This window comes from Colobus angolensis, unplaced genomic scaffold, assembly GCF_000951035.1.
Source record: "Colobus angolensis palliatus isolate OR3802 unplaced genomic scaffold, Cang.pa_1.0 Scaffold4, whole genome shotgun sequence".
NCBI lineage: Eukaryota > Metazoa > Chordata > Mammalia > Primates > Cercopithecidae > Colobus > Colobus angolensis.
Genome location: NW_012117376.1, coordinates 16,034,893 through 16,047,002, shown reverse-complemented (window position 1 = coordinate 16,047,002; position 12,110 = coordinate 16,034,893). Strand labels below are relative to the sequence as shown.

The 12,110-nt window shown below is 43.2% G+C and overlaps 2 protein-coding genes across 10 annotated transcripts in view; one reads left to right on the top strand and one right to left on the bottom strand.

The window, feature by feature from the left end:
* The window catches only part of TMEM50A (transmembrane protein 50A), a 26,897-nt gene extending 18,808 nt beyond the window's left edge, over window positions 1-8,089 (top strand). The window contains 2 exon segments of the mRNA XM_011955673.1: window positions 1,815-1,875; window positions 6,379-8,089. Coding sequence (XP_011811063.1) covers window positions 1,815-1,875; window positions 6,379-6,424 — 107 coding nt within the window. The 3' untranslated portion in view covers window positions 6,425-8,089.
* The window catches only part of LOC105521412 (RH-like protein), a 56,950-nt gene continuing 52,816 nt past the window's right edge, over window positions 7,977-12,110 (bottom strand). For 3 of the 9 annotated variants that reach the window (XM_011955627.1, XM_011955631.1, XM_011955634.1), the window contains one exon: window positions 7,977-8,281. In XM_011955627.1, coding sequence (XP_011811017.1) covers window positions 8,255-8,281 — 27 coding nt within the window. In that variant the 3' untranslated portion in view covers window positions 7,977-8,254. The remainder of the gene's footprint in view (window positions 8,282-12,110) is intronic. The other 6 variants (XM_011955626.1, XM_011955628.1, XM_011955629.1 and 3 more) reach the window with 3 other exon arrangements.

The following is a 12,110-nucleotide window of genomic DNA, read 5'->3' as shown; positions in this document are numbered from 1 at the left end:
TACAGGAGTAAGCCACCATGCCTAGCCATATATATATTTTAAAATGTGGTTGGGTGCAGTGGCTCACACCTGTAATCCTAGCACTTTGGGAGGCTGAGGCAAGCAGATCACTTGAGACCAGGAGTTTGAGACCAGTCTGGCCAACATGACAAAACCTTGTCTCTACTAAAAATACAAAACTTACCTGGACGTGGTGGCGCACACTTGTAATCCCAGCTACCTGGAAGGCTGAGGCAGGAGAATCTCTTGAACCCGGGAGGTAGAGGTTGCAGTGAGCTGCGATCATGCCACTGCACTGCAGCCTGGGTAACAGAGGGAGACCCTCTCAAAAAACAAAACAAAGAAAGAAAAAAAGGGAAAAAAATTATCTTTTTAATCATGGGAATTGCGTAATACTTGTTCATTATAGAAAACTAAGAATGTAAAAGAACTCAAAAGAAGAAAATGAAATTACTGATAACTCTTTCCCAGATACAACTATTAATACAGAGCCCCTTTTAACAGGAATGTCTTTATCTCATAATTTTAGGCTATTTTCTTGAAAACTTCTGGAGTAAGGTTATGTTTTGAGAATTATTAGCAGATCTGTAATTTTATAAAGTTGGCTTTATAACGTTTTTAGAAGCCATTGTAGTGGTAATGGTTATTTAACGTGAAATGGTAGTGAAGACCTATGCAAACCATCTGTTATGTTAATCAGATTAACCAAAGCTGTTCTGAAATGAGAAAAATTTGACAGTTCACCTATTTATTGTGCCTCTGTCAGTGAGCAGTCATTGACAATTCCAGTAGAAATTTATGAGAATTTCAACTTCATTTCTAGATACAGTCAGAAAAAAATGTTGCTCCAGCAGTCCTTCCAATCTTAGTTAATGTCTGGCTACTCTATCTTTCCAGGTGTTTAGGCCAAAAGCCCTAGATGGTGAAGGCCTGTCAGAGATGACACTTGTCTTCCTCCCATGCCCCACATCCAGTCTATCTGCAGATCCTGTTGACTGTGCTGTAAAATATATCCTGTGTCTAATCACCATTTACCATCCTCCATTGCTACCCTGGTTCAATCCATCATGATTTCTCACCTGATTTCCTGGAAGAGCCTCCTAACTGGCTTCTGTTTCCTCTCTTGCCTCCTTTAATCTACCCTCAGCACAGCAGCCAGAGGGATCCTCTTAAAATATGTCAGCTCAGATCACCTTTCTGCTCACAACCCTGTGGCTTCTCATCTCACTCAGTAAAAATCAGAGTCCTCACTGTGACAGCCAGGTCTCCACCGCCCAGCTGCCCTCTTTCTTTACCCTTTTCCTGCTCTTCCCTCTTGTGCCTACGTGGCTGTTCCTGTAATACATTGGCGTGCTCCCTCAGGGCGTGTGCATGGCTTCCGCCCTCACTTCCTGCGTGTCCTTACTCCAGTCTCACCTTCTCATGGGGTCTTCCTGGCCACCTGTGTCTGATGTCATACTACACTTCTCTACCTTTCCTGCATTATTTTATCTTCTTTTTATTCAGTATATTCTCTGGTTCCATGAGGGCAAAAAAAAATTGTACCTGTTTTGTTTATTGCAGTATCCTCAGCATTAAATAGGGCCAACATACTGTATGCCCCCAGTAAATATTTGTTAAATGAACGAAGGGAGCTGTCATTTACTAAAGCCATGCTAGACTCTGTCACACATTATGTCATTTTAATACTCAAGCCAACCCTGATTCCAAGAAAAATCAATTCTTCTAGGCGGGAAAACTGGTATTTGCCAATATATCTGAAACTAAATGTTTTGAGATCATAACCTTCTGAACACTGCAATTATTTTTTACAGAAAAAGACATAGTATACCCTGGAATTGCTGTATTTTTCCAGAATGCCTTCATCTTTTTTGGGTAAGTTTGTTTTGCATTCTTTATCTTACCTTTTTTTTAAAAAAAAATAGCTTCTTTATATCATTTACTATATTTAGTTGCTTACTCATCCAATTCATCCAATACCCCTCCCCCATGATATTTTCATAAAACATGAAGAGTAAGGTTGAGAAGGGTATTTTAAATAGATGAATTGGTTTGCTGCCAACCTTAGGAGCTTACATTAATTTTTAAGATTGCTACCACGCCCCCTTTTAATGAGTGAGTAACTATGATTCATGAAGATTTAGTTACATAACACTGGTGATGTTCATTTTAAACTTAGATCTCTAACACTTGCTTTAGATGAAAGCCTGCCTAAAACCATTTATCCTTAAATTTTGGTTTCTGATATATTTTATAGTTCTGCCCTTGATATTGTAGAATTTGTGAGTGAGATTTGAGGTGTGGAGGAAAAGCCCATTTTTTATCCTTCCCTTTCAATTACAAATGAAAAGATGATGAAAACCTCTAAAAACCTCAAGGCTTTTATCAATAATCGTCTCTGATGTTCATCTTTCCTAGAAATTTAGGGCCTGCCCTTTACCCAGACTGTTCCTCCAACCACTGCCACCCCCTCCAGCCCCCATAACCCATCCCCATCACTGGCCGAAAAACCCCACGAACAACTCAACGGCTCTTAATCCTCTGCATCAGGAGCTTTGTTGTTTTTTGGTTTTTGGTTTTTGGTTTTTTGTTTGTTTGTTTGTTTGTTTTTGAGACAGAGTCTCAGTCTCTCACCAGGCTGGACTGCAATGGCGCGATCTCAGCTCACTGCAACCTCTGCCTCTTGGGTTCAAGCGATTCTCCTGCCTCAGCCTCCCAAGCAGCTGGGACTACAGGCACACACCACCACGCCTGGCTATTTTTTTTGTATTTTCAGTAGAGACAGCATTTCACCATGTTGGCCAGGATGGTCGTGATCTCCTGATCTTGTGATCTGCCCACCTTGGTCTCCCAAAGTTCTGGGATTACAGGTGTGAGCCACTGTGCCCGGCCTGCATCAGGAGTTCTTTTTTTATAAAAAAAAAAAGATGGAGTCTCGCTCTGTCACCCAGGCTGGAGTGCAGTGATGTGATCTCGGCTCCCTGCAACCTCTGCCTGCCGGGTTCAAGTGATTCTCCGGCCTCAGCCTCCCGAGTAACTGGGATTACAGGCACCCGCCACCTTGCCCAGCTAATTTTTTGTATTTTTAGTAGAGACGGGGTTTCACCGTGTTAGCCAGGATGGTCTTGATCTCCTGACCTCGTGATCCACCCGCCTCAGCCTCCCAAAGTGCTGGGATTATGGGCATGAACCACTGTGCCCGGCCAGGAATTCTTAACCTTCTGAAGGTGAGAACTCATCAGACATTTCCATAGTGCAGGAAATGGGTGTTTTACATATTTCTGGAAAGAGTTTGTGGCTTTCATCAGATTTTCAAAGAAGCCGCTAATCCAAAAAAAGGCTAGGAATCTGATGTATATTACAGGACTTTTCCTTCCCCTTCCCTTCCCACCCACCTCCAAAAAAGAAACAAAAATCCCATGTCTTCTGAAGCCCTCTTGAAATACTAATAGTTGCTCTTCAGAATGAGCCACCAGTTGGTATTCACACCTATTCTATTCCATCACCAGGCATTTTTGCCATTTTGTAAAATCAGTTTGGAAATAAGAAGAATGTAAACTTAGATGTGACAAGATGCACAGCCTCTTTGGGTTATACCTTGTATCCTATAAGCAAATTGAACTCCAGGTAATGGACACAGTTAGCAGAGTGGTTGTAGCAGATTGCCTATTGTTTTAGTCCATTTGCATTGCTATTTAGGGGTACCTGAGGCTGGGTAATTTAGAAAGAAAAAAGGTTTATTTTAGCTTATGGTTCTGCAGGCTGAACAGGAAGCATCAGCATCTGCTTCTGGTAAGGGCCTCAGGAAGCTTCCAGTCATGGCAGAAGGCAAAGTGGGAGCCAGCATATCACATGAAGCAAGAGAGGGAGGAAGAGGAGGTACCAGCCTCCTCTAAACAACCTCTCATGTGAACTAACAGTGCGAATTTACTCATCACCAAGGGGATGGCACTAACCTGCCATTCATGAAAGATTTGCCCCCTTGGCCAGGCATGGTGGCTCATGCCTGTAATCACAGCACCTTGGGAGGCCAAGGCAGGTGGATCACGAGGTCAGGAGTTCAAGACCAGCCTGGCCAACATAGTGAAACCCTGTCTTTTACTAAAAATACAAAAAAATTAGCTGAGCATAGTGGTGCGTGCCTGTAGTTCCAGCTTCTTGGGAGGCTGAGGTAGGAGAATCGCTTGAACCTGGGAGGTGGAGGTTGCAGTGAGCGAAGATCGAGCCACTGCACTCCAGCCTGGGTGACAGAGTGAGACTTCATCTCAAAAAAAAAAAAAAGATTTGCCCCCATAACTAACACCTCCCACTTGGCTTTAGCACCAGCATTGGGGATCACATTTCAACAACAGATTTGGAGGGGACACCTGCCATTCTGATTCGTAACAGAATGGTACTCAGCAGCAGCATAGAATTACCATTTCAGAAGTCAGAGTGGACAGATGTCAGCACCAGAGGTGACCATCTGACAGTGTAGGAGGGACTGGTCCCTGGCTCTTGCCCAAGAAACTCTTCAGATTGGACTTCATATCTTGTGACGAGTATTCTGAAGTTACAGTGTCTCTTTTAAGCTATTTGGACAGTAGAGGCCTCTAATAACCAACTTCAGTTTTTCTTTGTTAGAGCAGTAGATCCGATATTAACTAGAAGAGCAGAGATCTGGGATTACAGGCACATGCCACCATGCCTGACTAATTTTTGTATTTTTTGTAGAGACAGGGTTTTGCCATATTGCCCAGGCTGGTCTCAAACTCCTGGGCTCAAGCGATCCACCCACCTTGGCCTCCCAAAGTGCTGGGATTAAAGGCGTGAGCGACCATGTCTGGCTTATAGCTCCCATTTCATTTGGTGCCTGGGACTGTGCGCCAGCTGCCCCGTAGAGCATGCAGGCAGGCATCTGCACTCTGGCTCATCTAAGGCACCTGCGGGTAATTTGCCAACCTCGGCAGTTGGCTTCCCAAAGCCTGGCTGTGTCCATTCCCTGCCTCCTCATCTCCTAAACCATAATCTGGCCATGGTGGATTCTTCTTTGTTCTGTTAACACCTCAGTTACCATTTTATGCATATAGTTGCCCTCTTGCCTCTTTTAAATTGAAGCCTTGAGGACAACTGTAGACATTCCCTCACCTAAACCCTAGACCAGGGGTGTCCAATTTTTTGGCTTCCTTGGGTCATATTGGAAGAATTGTCTTGAGGCACTCATAGAATACACCAACAATAGCTGATGAGCTTTAAAAAAAAAAAAATCACAAAATAAATCTCATAATGTTTTAAGAACGTTTACGAATTTGTGTTGGGCCACGTTCAAAGCCGTCCTGGGCCACATGTGGCCTGCACTTTGCGGGTTGGACAAGCTTGCCCTGGACTTAAGCTCTGTGAGGGCAAATTCCTGTCATACCAGTCTCCTGGGCTTTTCTGGAAGCCCCATGCTTTTTTATGCCTCTTTCCCCTTTGATGTACTGTTTCCTGTCCCCAAAACACCCACCTTCATCATCCTGTGAGGTCTTGTTCCTACCAATCTCCCATTCAAACTCCTGTTTTTCCACAAAAGCCCATCTCAAATATTACCACCTCTGTAAATCCTTTTCTAACTTATTCAGGGCCACTGACTTCTGTGTTTCTGTGCCCCCTTAATACTTGGTATGTAAGTCTCCTTCCCCAACCACCCCCACGCTTACCACATAGCGTTAGCAAGAATGAGAGCAATTTGAGGACAGTGGCTTTGTATCTTATTTTATAGCCCTGGCACCAAAACAGTTTGTTGAATGAATTTGATAAAATCAGACCTATAGGGCCGGGCACAGTGGCTCACGCCTGTAATCCCAGCACTTTGGGAGGCCGAGGCAGGTGGATCACAAGGTCAGGAGATCGAGACCATCCTGGCTAACACAGTGAAACCCTGTCTCTGCTAAAAATACAAAAAAAGTTAGCTGGGCGTGGTGGCGGGCGCCTGTAGTCCCAGCTACTTGGGAGGCTGAGGCAGGAGAATGGCGTGAACCTGGGGGATGGAGCTTGCAGTGAGCTGAGATCGCACCACTGCACTCCAGCCTGGTGACAGAGCGAGACTCCATCTCAAAAAAAAAAAAAAAAATCAGACATATAATGGTTACGTAGTAAACACTGGTGAACTTTTGTCACGTGTGTCTTCAGCACTGGAAAGTTACAGTTGCTGGGAATATGGTGGTTAATAGCACAGTTGAACATAATGGAAGAATTCACTACCTTAGAATGATCAGTTTCTGTTTTGATACATTTGGTACCAAACTTTCTTCTACAACTCATCAATTCTTTGTTGCTTGTTTCACACCATTCTCGAAATCTCACATATTCTTTTCTCAAATTCAGGGAGTCATGTGGTGTTTCTTGTTTTATTCACAGAGGGCTGGTTTTTAAGTTTGGCCGCACTGAAGACTTATGGCAGTGAAGACGTCTGATTTCCCACAGCACAACAGCCCTGCTTGGGTTTGTTTGTTTTTTTACTGCTCACTCCCAACCTTTTGTAATGCCGTTTTCTAAACTTATTTCTGAGTGTAGTCTCAGCTTAAAGTTGTGTAATACTAAAATCATGAGAACACCCTATTTAAACAACCACCAAAAATCTATTGTGGTATGCACTTGATTAACTTATAAAACGTTAAAGCAAACTTTCACATGAATAATTTTTGTCAAATTTTATCATGGCATAATTTGTAAAAATAAAAAGAAATTACAAAAGAAATTATGGATTTGTCAGTATAAGTATTTGTCATATCTGAGGTCCAAAACCACAGTGAAAGTGCTCTGAAGATTTAATGTGTTTATTCAGATGTGGTCTCTTCTGTGTCAAATGTTAAATGAAATATAAACATTTTTTAGTTTTCAAAACATTTCATGGTCAAAATTCTTCCTCACTATAATTGGTATTTACTTTTACCAAAAATTCTGTGAACATGTAGTGTTTAAGTGGCTTTTGAGGGTCTCCCAAGGGGTGAGTGGACGTGTTGGAAGAGAGAAGCACCATGGTCCGGGCACCAGGCTCCCCACGTCCCTTCTGTGGGAAGCTCTTCCACTGTGCCTCCCATTCCAAGGGCAGGAGGATATGACTCAGCCATGACACGTGGTTCTAGTGGGACGCACAGTCACTCCACACCCACCGTTGAAGGAGAGAGGAGAAAAGGAGAGAGATTTGACACTCCGGTCTTACCCAGGGGACAATTTCTTTGTAGTTGTTCTGATAATAAACCGGGTTCCATGTTTCATTTCATCTGTATACTGAACCACTAGCCTAATAGACCGGCACGGTCAACCAGAATGACAAACATTAGCTACTGGGAACTCTCGTTGTCTCTTCCGCTTCAGAACTCTTGTCCCCACAGGCTCCCCATCTCTGCAAGATGGGATACGCTCTTCAGAACCACAGTTTGAAATGTCTTTCATAACATGTGCTACAATTAGCCTTCGGAATATTTGCTGGGTGATTTAAATGTGTGGGTCTCTTTGCCATGCTAGCATCATCATCTGACGGTCTCTCTGCTGTGAATATTGCCTGGCGATCAAAACTCTTCTCAAAGAAATAACTTGCTGTCATCCCACATGAACTCCTGATGTCTTTTCTACAAAAGTTCATAAAATGTGAGAATTGGAGAAGATCTTAGAGGTTGAAGCCCACCTTCTCTTTTCACACAGGAGGGAACCCAGACCATGGAAATTTAAGTAACTTCCTCACGGTCACAGAACTAGTTTTTTAATCCTCAGGTAGTGCGTCCCCCCACCCTACAACTGAGCACAACCTCTTTCCCCACAGTGCAATTCAGAATATGCTCAGGGAACGCCAGCCACCTTGTAAAATTGCTGGGATAAAAGCATGATTCCCACAGGGACTAAGTATCAGTGATTTGTAATTTCCTGTTTTGTACTATCTGCTTTGCTCATGTAGACAAGAGTTAACTGGGTAGCATACTTTATTAAGCATGAGAAAGAATCTTAAGAATTGTCAATAAAATTAACCCAAAACTTTAATAATGTGTCTGTAACCAAGAAAATGTTGATAGCATCATCCTAATGAAACTAAACATTTATTTTAAACTTATTAAATTGACTCTTAAACTAAGTTTTTAGTCTTTTATTTTTTAATATCAAATCTGTCTCTGACCTTGTTTCATTGTACATAAGGAGACTTTGCTGTCATGAGCGTTTCTCACGTACAAATGCAGGCAACAGTGAAAGGAAGTTGTCTTGTTTTTGAACAGGCCTTGTTTTTCTTGGATGCTTTTTCTTAAAATCCAACAGCCAAATGAGGAAACTGTAAAAGCAAAACAAACATTTTTATTGCAGATGAACCCACATACTGATTTTGACTTGATTTCTTGAAACTTAGCCTAAATGTCTCATCACAAAGACCTTAGAAATTCTTTAATAAAATCTGAATTGGAAGAGATCTTAGATAGGTAGGTTTTATTTCATATAGTGTTTTACATGGATTGTTGATAAATGGCCATCTGGCTTTTGTTTGAATGCCTCCAAAGACAGGGGACTCACTATTGCCATATGAAGTAGCTCATTCCATTTGGCAGACAGTTGAGATTGTTAGAAATTTAAACTGCACCTCCCCTGGGCCTAGTTAAATTCTTTGGAGAGGTGTAGAGAAAAAGTCTTTTTCTTCTGCTTGCCAGTTTTTGTTTGTTTGTTTTGTTTGTTTGAGATGGAGTTCCACTCTCGTCTCTCAGGCTGGAGTGCAGCGGTACAATCTTAGCTCACTGCAACCTCCGCTTCCCGGGTTCAAGCAATTCTCCTGCCTCAGCCACCCGAGTAGCTGGGATTACAGGCACCCGCCACCATGCCCAGCTAATTTTTGTATTTATTTTTTAGTAGAGATGGGGTTTCACCATGTTGGTGAGGCTGGTATCAAACTCCTGAACTGAGGTGATCCACCCGTCTCGGCCTCCCAAACTGCTGGGATCACAGGCCTGAGCCACCGTGCTCGACCTACATGCCAGTCTTTCAAGTGTTTGAAGAGCCTTCTTAGGTCTCCTTTGGCCTTCCCTTCTGCAAGCTGTGCATGCAGTGAATGCTGAAGTGTTGCCACACCACAGCCCAACATACATCGCTGCATGTGGCGTAAACTTGGACCACGGAACTCTGAAACCGGAAATCAGGGTAGCTAACACTTGTTTGCTAACATTTCACATACATTATCTCCTTTAAACCCTAACAACACAGTGAGAGAGTTACTGTTATCTCCGTGTCAGAGATGACGAGACTGAAGCTACAAGATCACAGAGCTGGCAGTGGTAGAACCCAGATCTGTCTGACTCCAGAGCACAAACTCGTAGAACATGGGATTTGATCTCATTTTATAGAGGAAGAAACTGAGCCCCAGATAAGTGACCTGTCCAAGGGCACCAGCCTGCCAGTGGGTGAACCAAGACTAGAATTCAGATCTGCCTCCCAGAACACTGGCCCTCAGCAAGGCTAGGGGAGTCTGTTGGCAGGCTGCTGATGTGTTTTCCTACTTTACTTTTTCTTCTTTTTTAAAAATATATATTTTTTTTGAGACAGAGTCTCCCTCTGTCGCCCAGGCTGGAGTGCAGTGACACGATCTCAGCTCACTGCAACCTCCCCCCAGGGGTTCAAGTAATTCTGCCTCAGCTTCCCAATTAGCTGGGATTACAGGTGTGCACCACCACACCAGCTAATGTTTTTGTATGATTTTGCTTTGCTTTGTTTTGTTTTGAGATGGCGTCTCCCTCTGTCCCCCAGGCTGGAGTGCAGTGGCACGATCTTGGCTCTGCAACCTCTGCCTCCCCATTTCAAGCCATTTTCCTGCCTCAGCCTCCTGAATATCTGGGACTACTGGTGTGCGCCACCACACCTGGCTAATTTTTGCATTTTTAGTAGAGACAGGGTTTCACCATGTTGGCCAAGCTGTTCTTGAACTCCTGACCTCAAGTGATCTGCCCACCTCAGCCTCCCAAAGTATTGGGATTACAGATGTGAGCCTCTGCACCCGGCCTGTTTTCCTACTTTACTTTAAAAGCTGGCTTTCCTTGTGTTGTTGAACAAGCATTTGTTGGACCCTTACTGTGTCTCTAGAACATTTATTTGAAATCAGAAGTACGGGTGATACCACTGTAACAAGAGGTTTTTAAAACTTTGCATAAAACAGCAAGAGGGACTCTTAACACACTTTGTTATGTTTTTGTACCAAAACAGTAGTGTTTATATTTCTTGGCAATAAAATCATTTTTAAAAATAAACTGCAAATACTCAGAAGTCAATGGATAATCTTCAGCACATTGCAGTTACTTCAGAATCCGCCCTACACTCAATCCAATCACTCTACTTCACTCTCAAACTTTCATTGTAGGCATCCCTTCCCCATTCAAACCTTTGGGAGTTTCCCATTTGCCTCAAGGATGAAATTGAAGTGGCTCTAGCCACCTTTCAGCCTTTTCACACACTGCCTAGCCAGGTTGCTCATGCTGCTTCTGTTCCCTGCCCCTTGCTTGGAATGCCTTGCACTTCCTGCTGCTTAGCCAAATCCAGCGCAACTCCATGCTCCATTCTCCCTGACCTCCCTATGACCTCTCCCGCCTCTCATTCCAGCAGCTACTGCCAGGATTGCTTGTTTCGTTTTACATTATTTATATTTATTTATTTGTATTTATTTATTTTTTTTGAAACAGAGTCTCGCTCTGTCGCCCAGGCTGGAGTGCAGTGGCATGATCTCAGCTCACTGCAACCTCTGCCTCCCGGGTTCAAGTGATCTTTCTGCCTCAGCCTCCTGGGTAGCTGGGGTTATAGTCGCACACCACCACACCTGACTAATTTTTTATGTTTTTGGTAGAGACGTGGTTTCACCATATTGGCCAGGCTGGTCTCGGACTCCTGACCTCAGGTGATCTGCCCACCTCAGCCTCCCAAAATGCTGGGATTACAGGCGTGAGCCACCATGCCCAGCCAGAACTTCAGTTTATAACACAATCTTTCATGTGTCTTCTGCTTTCATTAAAAGAATAAACCTTTCCCTTCTTTATTTCAGTTTAATAAACCATGGATTTTATTTCATGCTTAGCAAAGCACAAGGGCTTACTGACATGCACTTCTTAAAACTAATTCCGGCCGGTCGCCTGTAATTCCAGCACTTTGGGAGGCTGAGGCCGGCGGATCACTTCAGCCTGGCCAACGTGGTGAAACGCCATCTCTACTAAAACTCCAAAAATTAGCCGTGGTGGCAGGCACCTGTAGTCCCAGCTACTCAGGAGGCTGAAGCAGGAAAATCGCTTGAATCTGGGAGGCAGAGGTTGCAGTGAGCCGAGATCACACCATTACATTCTAGCCTGAGCTACAAAGCAAGACTCTTGTCTCAAAAAAAAAAAAGTAATAAAATAATAAACAAACTGAATTTTTGTAAATAAGTATCTGGTGAGGACCACGGTAGACTGCAGGAGGATAGGAGATTAGCATATCTGGCTCCTGGAGACCCATAACTATATTAGAATTGTCTCTCTGGTACTTCACACCGTGTCACAAATTGGGTAATACATGTAGTGGAATGAATTAGCAAATGAATGAGTGCATTTTAATAAACCATCAGAGGATGAGATGGGTGCCCTTGGGGAGTGGTGAGTGCGCCCTCCTAGAAGTGCCAGGTGTGGTCTGGCCAACCAGTGAAGCAGTGGCTGAGCTGGCTTTAATGTTCTTCCAACCCTGGCAGTCAGTTCCATGAAATTCAGTAAGAGTATTTAAAATGTCTTGTTGGATGGTTTGCAAAGAAATAAAAAATTTTTAAAAAAATCACCCCTGGATTTATCAGCTTTGCAAGTTTGCATCCTTGCCTCTTTAATGGATATTTGGCTTTCAACTGCAAGCTGAGAATGGTACACTGCCGAATAAATGGTCCTACTCAACCGTGAGAAAACAAGTCAGAAGATTTCTGGGGGTGGGGTGGGGGTGGAATAACTTTAGTAACTGTACTCAACACATATGTGGGGTGTCTTTGGAGCCAAAAGACATCAAATTTCTTTTCTATGCATTAGTTCTGTCATTTTGGGCAAGTTACTTAATCTCTCTAGGCCTCCGTTTCATCATCTTCAAGACTGAGTTACTTTTTTTTTTTTTTTTTTTTTTTT